Source organism: Nannospalax galili, unplaced genomic scaffold (assembly GCF_000622305.1).
Source record: "Nannospalax galili isolate Female #2095 unplaced genomic scaffold, S.galili_v1.0 scaffold327, whole genome shotgun sequence".
Lineage (NCBI taxonomy): Eukaryota > Metazoa > Chordata > Mammalia > Rodentia > Spalacidae > Nannospalax > Nannospalax galili.
The window spans coordinates 1,698,299-1,708,483 of record NW_008356950.1 but is presented as its reverse complement, the minus strand read 5'-3'; the positions used below and the strand labels follow the sequence as shown (position 1 = coordinate 1,708,483).

General features: G+C 36.8%; 1 protein-coding gene across 1 annotated transcript in view; it reads right to left on the bottom strand.

The window, feature by feature from the left end:
• Positions 1 to 5,553: 5,553 nt before the first annotated feature.
• The window catches only part of LOC103751366 (protein LEG1 homolog), a 17,094-nt gene continuing 12,462 nt past the window's right edge, over positions 5,554 to 10,185 (bottom strand). Inside the window, exons 5-6 of the mRNA XM_008854759.2 lie at positions 7,400 to 7,638; positions 5,554 to 5,966 (exon numbers count right to left, since the gene is read on the bottom strand). Coding sequence (XP_008852981.1) covers positions 5,833 to 5,966; positions 7,400 to 7,638 — 373 coding nt within the window. The 3' untranslated portion in view covers positions 5,554 to 5,832. The remainder of the gene's footprint in view (positions 5,967 to 7,399; positions 7,639 to 10,185) is intronic.

Here is a 10,185-nt window from a genome sequence, read left to right as displayed (position 1 = left end):
TACAAATGGAATATACGGTGGCAGTGGGGCAGTGGTTAACACTTCTTAGCACAGAAGCCACAACTAATGATCTATGGAAGGATTATGAGAAATATGAGTTATGGCAAATAACATGTTAAATTTGTAACTTAAGACATTGTAGTTTAGGAGTTCATACTTTCCAATTAAACAAATCTTCAAGGTACACATACTACAGTTAGCCAGAATTGGGGAGATGGTGAACAACACTTAAGCAGGCAGGCAGTGTTACAAAATGAGTCCTCACAGAGTCCCATTTCCTTTCTGATTGTGATATGAGAAATAAAATTTATTCATGTCTATAAGACTTATGGAATACTGATTTCTCACAGATCTTGCCCCTTCTTTCTATGCCTGTCACAAATAACATATGGTACATGGGAAAAGGAACATTCTGTTGAGAAGAAATTCACAATGATACCAAATATTAGTTGATTTCTTCTGCAAGGTGACTGCCCATTTCCTTCCACAAAATGAAATCTGGTAAAATATCAACATAATATGACATATCAAATTATTATCTACAAATAAGAGTTATAGTAACTAAGATATTGAAGACCAGTCTTTCCTATAATTAGATTCAGTGCACCCACATGAGGTTATGACTATAGAATCGAACTGGCCAAGAGAAGAACTAGAATTAGAGAGGATTAGCCAAGACACTCTGCAGCTTCTCTCCCATTCCAAGCTTACTTAAGACAACCGGAGTTACACTAAGCTCTTATAATACCTCCAAGGTGGGGTGAAACAATAAGATTAGCTTCTTGGCCTACAAGAGTCTAGTAAGGCCCCATCTTATACTTTCATTAACCTACTAAATTCAGTTATTCTTCCCTGTAACATTTATAAAAGTAAGGAATTTCTTTTGTTCTGTGGGTTTCTGTTGAAACTCCTATCCCAGCTCCCATAGCAAGTGGCCAGTGTAGCTAACAAATATTTCACCAGGAAGAAAAAGAAGGACAAACCCAAGCCAAACAATATTTTTCAAAGTAAACACATTCCCCTAAAGTAGATGCTGATAATTTTATTACCTTTCTATATCTTATCCCACATTGTCTTGTACCCAAAAAGGACTTCAGACTTCTCTAAGTGGAACAATTAGTTTATATCATGCCACTTTGTATGTCAAAAGGACCTGAATAAATGACATTATGTCTTGTTAAGCTCAAAATTATTGAAGATACCTTAACTCACAAGAGTTGGCATCATCAAAAACTTGTCTGAGCGAAGTCTAGATTGTAAATCAAACACCCCAAATGGTGGAAATTAGTGAGTGAATCTAATCTTTCTTCTCTGATTCATCCATCTGGACTTCAGCAGATCAACAGAAAAGCAAATATCATTTCCTCCACCACCAACTGACTTACAGATAGCCAATGATGGGAGAGGGAAAGAAAGAATCTCCAAAAACTTCTTGGAATCCTCTCATAACAAGCTTCCTATGGTCCTGACCACAGAGTCACCTAGCCATAGGTCTATGAGTCCCCCTTCCTCAGTGACCATGGTTCTTCCCAGAAAAACAGAGGGCCTTGCTACCATGAACTGTGTGAACCTATTTATTTCTCCCGTGGGATCACCAAAAATGTTATTCAACTCAAATATCTCTGCTACGTGCTGTTTGTAGAGTCCAAAGACTCAGGAGGCAGGAGTTCATGGAAAAATATGTTTATTCAAAAACAGCCCTTTGAACTTATGCTTGGAGGGAGATCATGGGCATGAAGAAGGAAAATTTATGGGAGGGGAAATGGAGAATGTTGAGACACCAGCAGAAAGGTTCTGTGTTGTTACCAGCTGACCTGTCTCTTGTGTCCTCCATAGACTAGTTTGTTTCAACCTCCTGGTACCCATTAATATGTTTCTTCTAGACAGAAATACTAGTTTTCTACAAATTCATGCATATATTTTTGTTATGACTTGACCTTGATTCTGAAATATACCCCAAAGGCTCATGTATTTGAACACTTGGTGCCTAGCTGAAGATGCCATTTTAAGAGGTCATAGGGTTTAGCTGGCTGAGCTGGGTCATTAGAGATGCAACTTTATGTGTTATAGACTTGCCATTCTGATCAAATGCTCATGCTTCCTGGTCTGACCTTTATTTGAGAAACATCAGATAAACACTTTTGGTGCCATAGAGATGCTTTGCCATGACTTTATTAGCACAGTGGACTATTCCCTGAAACGGTGCTAAATAAACCTCTCCTCACTTTAGTTGTGGCTGTCAGGTGTTTTGTCACAGCACTGAGAAAACTAATATAGAAATCTGATAAGAAGAATTGGTGCTGTGAGAAAATTTGACTTGTAGTTTGTAGGCCAATGGAGCTGCTTTACATGCAGAGTCTTGGAGAGTTGCAAGCTGTGAGACAGAACAACCCTTTGGAAGTTACAATGTCTATCCAATGCATTTCCTCTCTTAAAGGGGAACAATACTGAAAAACTTGTCCCTGGAGTATTCTTTATAAATTTGAATCAATGGTGGGAACTCTAACAAGTAACTATTGCAAACTTAATATTAGAAAGTCGCAAACAACAACAACAACAAACCCTATCAATCCGTGCATTCTATTTGCCAGTTAGATTTTGTTAATTTCCATATTTTAATTGAATGTCAATATTTAATTTCAAAATGATATGGATTTTAGTTAGACATCAGCAGGTTTAACTTTTCTATATTTCATGAAAACTACATTATAAGATTACATTAGTATATCCATATAAGCTTAATATCAGTTTATTAATTTCTTTGTGATTTTGGTAGCAATGAGCAACATCCTTCTACCCTATGATTTAAGTATTGGTTAATTAAAATTCAGGAGTTATTATGCAAACAAAATAATCATAGTGTTAATGAAACTATGAGACAATTTTGGGAAAAAGATCCTGAAACAAATAAACCACAGTCAAAATACTCAAACAGTTGGGAACAGTGGCAAACACCTTTAATCTCAGTACTAGGGAGGCTGAAGCAGACAGATCTCTGTCAGATCAATGCCAGCCTGGTCTACCTAGCTAGTTCCAGGCCAGCTGGATCTACAGGGAGACCCTGTCTCAAAAAACAAAAGGCAAAAAACCTGAACCAAAAACTTACAAGATTCATTTGTTAATAAAATTACTTGCTGTGAAAGAGAGCTGTTCACTATTCACTAGTAACTTTCTTAAAGTTTTTAAATGTATTTTTATTGAGTTTTTGTGCATTTCATATAATAGATCTTATCAAATTTAGGCTCCCTCCCCCATCTGTACCCCATATTGAACACCCACCAGATTTCAAATACTGTCATGTAAGTTAAGGCTTATCCATTCAAGCGTTTGTACCCAGATGTCCCTTGATGCAAGCTCATTCACTGGAGTCCAGTCAACCTATCTAGAGTCACTCCCTTAAAGACCTACTCTTTCCCTTACTCCACAGTAATCAGTTGCCAATAGTTTCTCAGCTAAGGTTAGGGCCTGCTGCCCATTTCCCCAGTTCTATGCTGGATTTTTGTTTGACAGAGTCAGCATGGGTCTTTTGCATGCTGTCACCGTTCTTGCAAGTTCATGTGAGCAAGTTCCCATTGGCCTGAAAGCCTCTGTTTCCTTAAGTCCATGCAACAACAACCCTGGCTCTTAAAATCTTTCTACCCCTTCCCGCAAAGGTCCCTGAGTCATAAATGGGTGAGGTTTAATATAGAAGTCTTATCCAGGGACACCCCCTCTTCAGTCTCCTATTCTCTATACCTTGGCCAGTTGTGGCATTCTGTGTGTATCACACTATGTTGCATGAGGAAGTTTTGCTGGTGAGAGTTGAGGAATATATTAGCATTCTCTCTACCCCACGTTCTGCTATGTTCCATGAGCCTTAGGTACAGAGGTTCCACTATAGATGTGTCACTTAGGGCTGGTCATCTCTCAAACATATATTCTCTGTGTGTGACTGCAATATTCTCCATTTGCTGCAAAATGAAGCTTCTTTGATGAGTATTGTGTATTATACTTGCCTATAAATATAAGAATCTATATTTAGCATACAGTAAGAAATTTCATTTGTCTAGAGATATGACAGAGACCAGAGACAGAGATAGGGTTTACCCTAGGACCTATGACCTTTCCAGTCATGTGTATTTGGCTATACAGTGCCACCCATAAGTTCACTCCCACTGAGATGGCTTTAAGTCCAATTAGATAGCTGTTGATTACCCATAGATAAAAATGTCACTACTGCACCAATAGAGATAGTTTGCTAGGCCAGTGATTATGGTTATTAGCCTTACAGCTGGGTTGGACCATTGACTGATTTTTCTCCCTTAGTAACTTGTATAATATCCTCCAGAACTATGAAAGCTAGATTTAAAGGAGGAAGTTCCCGGTCAGTTCCAACTCCATTGCTCCAAGTCTTGAGCCTGAAGTATGTCCTGCCTTCAGCAATGGGGTCTTACCTTCAAGTTCCAGGAGGTAATCAAAGGCTGTGACAGTAGCTTGTGTAATTTTGGCAATCTCTTGGACTACCCTGACCAACAAATTGAAGGGGGGTTTCTTGAGTGTGACACTGTGATTCTTGTTATATAGCCTTCAGGTATACACATGTACTCATGTTTAGGTATTGTATATGTGTTATTGGGGGGGAGGTTGAGTTAATGCATTTCTATGGATCTTAGTAACAGAAAGGATAATAACAGCCATTTCACACATCTGTTATGGAGAGTAACTTTCACCTGCACAGAAGTCAACTCCAAATGGAAAAAAAGATCTCAACATGAAACCTGAAACTCAGAAATGCCTAGGAGACAACATAGGCATTACACATCTGTTATGGAGAGTAACTTTCACCTGCACAGAAGTCAACTCCAAATGGAAAAAAAAGATCTCAACATGAAACCTGAAACTCAGAAATGCCTAGGAGAAAACATAGGCATTACTTTACAATATATAGGTGTAGGAAAGGACTTTCTAAATCAGACATCAATTTCTCGGGCATTAAGATCAATAATTGACAAATGAGACCTCATTAAACTAAAAAGCTTCTGTACTAGGAAAAAAAACCTACCAAGGAAGTAAAGAGTAAACCAATTGAGTGGGAAAAAATCATCTATTACACATTCAACAGAGGATTAATAGCCAGAGTATATAAAGAACTATAAAACAAAGAAAGAAGAAAATAGACAACCCAATAAAAAGATGGGCTAAGGATCTGAACAGAGAGTTCTCAAATGAAGTAATAAAAATGATAAAAGATAAAATAAAAATGATAAAAAGAAACACTTTAAAAAGTGCACAACATCCTTAGTAATTATAGAGAAATGTAAATCAAAATCATTTAAGATATCATCTTACCCCAGTCAGACTGGCTAATAGCAAGGCAACAAACGACAACAAATGCTGGCAAGGATGTGGAGAAAAGGGTACACTCAGTCACTGCTGATGGGATTCTAAACGCATGCTACCACTATGGAAAGCAGTGTGGTAAGGAAAGATGAAATCATGAAATTTGCAGGTAAATGGATCAACTAAAACTGTTTTACTAAGTGAAGTAACACAGACTCAGAAAAACATGCGACATATATTCTCTCTTCATTTGTGGATCTTAGCTCCAATACTTTATATGTAAGTATAGGTCCTGAAGTAACAGCAGGAGCCAGACAATGGAAAGTATTCACAGAGGTAAAGGCACAGAAAGAGACAAAGGGGGATAGTAGGAAACTGAGGTTACCAAGGGGGAAATGGAAAAAATGGGGGGTGTCCAGTTGGGAAGGAAGAGGGAAAGACATACAAGGAAACATGGGGATAAACGGGAAGAAGGAACTCAAGAGAGGGGAAAATAATAGGAGACAGGGGTTATCAGGGAAAAATAGGAGTAATTTTGTTAATATTTTGCACAGGCATTTCCAGAAAATATTCTAAAACCTTTAGAAAGAGCTCTCTTGCCGCTTTTGTACTCATTGCAATTTTCCATGCAACCAAAGACAAGGATCCTGGAAAAGATAAAAAATAGTGCATGTCAACTCCTGAAAACATTTTACCTCCATTAAGCAATAATGACTAATCATTTTATTCATTTCCCTTTTCCCAATTAATGGTTCAATCATCAGTTCACAAAAAAGAGCTAGTATGGTATATTTTTAATTCATTGTTGGCAATATCATTTTGGAAAATATAGCCTGCCAATTTTATGCCATAATTTCTGTGAATTTAGGGGTGAAAAAAATTAAGAAAGAAATGCATATATCCAGTGTTCTTGATTACTGGTAATACTTTGTAACAACTATTTCCATAAATATGGTAAATTTAGCAAACCACTTCATATCTATTAAAACATGACATAATTCTGAAAGAAAGGTTGAAAATACTATATAACAACTGAACATTGTTCTATCAATCACTGTGTGAAGGACAGCTGCCTGCTGACTGGCAGTGTTGCACTACAACAAAGGCTCTAAGAAAAAAAGGGCCATCAATTGTACCAGGGCTCTAACAAGTTTGGCTAGATCAGATACTCTAAAGAATATGGAAGCTTTCCACAAATGTAAATAATTTATTCATGTTTACATTGTCCCACTATAATTTGATACTCAAAACATTTCCCTTTACAAAATATTAATAGCATAATTGTATTAATAGTTTGTCTCAAAGGTCCAGGGCACAAGTATAAATTAGGGATGACATAGTAGTCTTAGTAATCTTAGTTACTGAATTGCGGTTTTCACTCTGCTAGGAAACTCAGCAATTGACATGATGGAACAAAGTCTTCCTATAAGTCAGTTGACAGTAATTTCATTAATCATGGAAGGATTTTTTTTGAAATTCATTTATTTTCTTTACATTTAAGAGTAAAGTAGAAAGTTTATTTAGAAAAGGAAATCTCATGAGTAAAATCAGGATTGTATGTGGACATACAGACTTCATAAGATGTATTTTACTTGATGGTATAGACCCAAGTTTCAGAGTGGAATCCAGATCAAAGGAAGGACACAAATGTAAGAAATGAGACCAGGTCTGACAGCTGTTAAGAGCAATTATTGTTCTAACAGAGAACCCAGGTTCAGTTCCCATGCACCCAATGGCTACATGCAACCATCTGTCATTCCAGCTCTGTAAACCTGATGTCTTCCTCTGGCTTCTATGGGAGGGAACCAGGCACATTGTTGGTACACATCTATGCATGTATGCAAAACATTCATACACATGAAATAATAATAGACAAAACTAAAAATCAAAAATCAAGAATGGTGATAGTTCAGTTGCCTTGCCATTTATCAGGAATAATTATTACTAAACACATGTTAAGGATACAAATAGGAGCTCACACTTTTTAACATGCTGTGGTGACTATAATCTCTAATTTAATTACTTTATGAACCCTTTAATACATATAGTCCTGACTTATGTACTATTTTAAAAATTATACCTGTAAGTCTATGAGTGACACCAAGTACTTGTAATAGTAGCAGAACTCTGTTCTGAAGAGGAGTGAAGTCACCAATGAAAGGGGCTATGTCACCATCAACAAGAACTCGTGGTGGAAAACCAGCCTGGAAGTTATGTGTTCTATTCAAGGTTGTAGGAAGGCGGGATGCAGCTAAGTAATTTACAGCAACAGCCCAATTTTTCTCAAAATCTGCTTCTGGTTCAAAATAATAGGCATATCTAAAAGACAAGTGAATAAAAAGTTCAATGATGATTAGGACAGAATTTTTTTTCACTTTCTGTAGAAAAAAAATCATCTGGTACCAAGAAACAAGGTCCAAAGTTTATTTAGAAAATAGGAATAATAATGTCATGATTTTTGTTCATCTTTCAGGAGTTCCATAGACAGTTAAAATTTAAATCTATGTAGGACCATTCTATCTGCCACTTCTTTTTTAATATTTTACTTTCCTTTTTGCTCTTCCACCTTGGCATTTTCTACTTCACCACCACGTGATAAATGAATGTTAAGCAATGTTTGAATAATAGCAGCCAGGAATGGGGCACATGCATACAATTCTACCTTGGGATGTAGAAGCAAGAAATTCAGGAGCTCAAGACCATCCTCAGCTATACAGTGAGTTTATGCCCTGCTTGCACTACATGAGATCCTATTTTATTTAAAGAAAAACAAAAGAGAGCTAAAATAAACAGAAAAAGAAAGAAAATTGCCTCCAAACCAGAAATTGTGCTGGACTCACAAATCCTTTGTAAATCTGATTTGCAGAAGTCAGGAATTCTCCAAAATGTTGAGCATCCTAGTGAAAAATCTCTGATTTTCTTGGCTAATTTTCAAAGGAATCCAATTTTTTAAAAATACTTTATTTAGCCGGGTGTGGTGCGCACTCCTGTAGTCCCAGTACTTGGGAGGCAGAGGCAGGCGGATCTCTGCAAGTTCAAGGCCAGCCTGGTCTATACACTGAGTTCCAGGGCAGCTGGGGCTACAGGGAGACCCTGCCTCAAAAAGACAAAAAAAAATTTATTTATTATTTTTATTTTATGAATGTATTGCCTGCATGTATGTGAGTGCACCCTTGTTGTGCAAGGCTGTGGAGGTCAGAAGAGGGCTTCGAGGAATCCAATTTTTAACCAGAGGAATTCTCAGGGCTGGAGAGATGGCTAAGCAGTTAAGAGTACTGACTGTTCTAGCAGAGGACCCGGGTTTGATTCCCAGCACCGACATGGCGGCAATGAACCGTCCTTAACTCCAGTTCCAGAGGAATCCGAAGCTCTCTTCTGACCTCCACGGCATTGCACAACATGGGTGCACTCACATACATGCAGGCAATACACTCATACACATAAAATAAAATAATAAAATATTTTTAACAAGAGGAATTCTCTCAAAAAGCTGACATTTCTCACTTAAATACCAAAAACTAAGAGGATCAAATAGTTAAGAGGCATTTTTTTAGAACAAAGACTGAGTTTTAGCTCTAGACAACAGGATAAGCACAAAAAGAAAGATAATTATTAGCAACAAAGTATCAATAAGAAAATGATTGCTTAGTAATCAACTCAAAAAGATTACCTAAGTGTTGGTTCACTTTAGAAACACTCCACTAAGAACACTGAACTTCTCAAGGCTGGTCTTTAAATTTAACAGACAACAAAGTTAGTCAGATATGATTCAGGGTGTTCTCGAATGTAGATTAAGAGAGACCAGAACAGATTGGAAGGCAGGAAACAGCAAAATGAAGCAAAACACCGTTTACATAAAAGTATCAGTGATATAACCGCACTCAGATATTTCAAGAGCAAAAGTGAAGTGTAAAAGATGGAAAAAAAACACCTTTTAGATAATTATTACCATATTCTTGTGTCCATTAAATCCTCAGAAAGCAATAAAATAAAAAAATAAAGAATATTGGGACTGGAGAGATGACTCAGCAGTTAAGAGCACTGGCTGCCCAAAGAATATATTTTCTATTCAGCACCCCATGAAACTTTCTCCAAAATTGACCATATACTGGGGCACAAAGCAAACCTCAACAAATACAGAAAGATTGAAATAATTCTGTGCATTCTATCAGAACACAAAGCAATAATACTTAAAATCAACACCAGAAGAAACCTTAGTAACTACATGAATACATGGAGATTAAACAACACACTCCTGAATAATGAATGGGTCAAAGAGAAATTAAGAAAGAAATAAAAGTATTCCTGGAACTAAATGATAAGGATAATACAACACAAAACCGCTGGGACACGCTGATAGCAGTCCTGAGAGGGAAGTTTATAGCTCTAAGTGCCTACATTAAACAATCAGAAAGAACACAAATAAATGGCTTAACATTGCAACTCAAGACACTTGAAAAACAACAATAAATGAAACCCAAACTCAACAGACAAGAAGAAATAACAAAAATCGGAGCAGAAGTCAATGAATTAGAAACAAAGAAAATACAAAGAATCAACAAATCCAAGAGCTGGTTCTTTGAAAAGATAAACCAGATTGACAGACCATTAGCCCAGCTAACCAAAAGAAAGAAAGAGTACCTCCAAATCAACAATATCAGAGATGAAAGGTGAAACATCACAACAGACACCAAAAAGATCCAGAACATTATAAGGGAATACTTTAAAAGCTTATACCCTACTAAATTGAAAACCTAAAAGAAATGGACAGGTATCTAAAAGCATGGGAACTACCAAAACTAAACCAAGAAAAGATTAACAGCATAAACAGATCCATAGCACATAAGGAGATTGAAACAATAATAC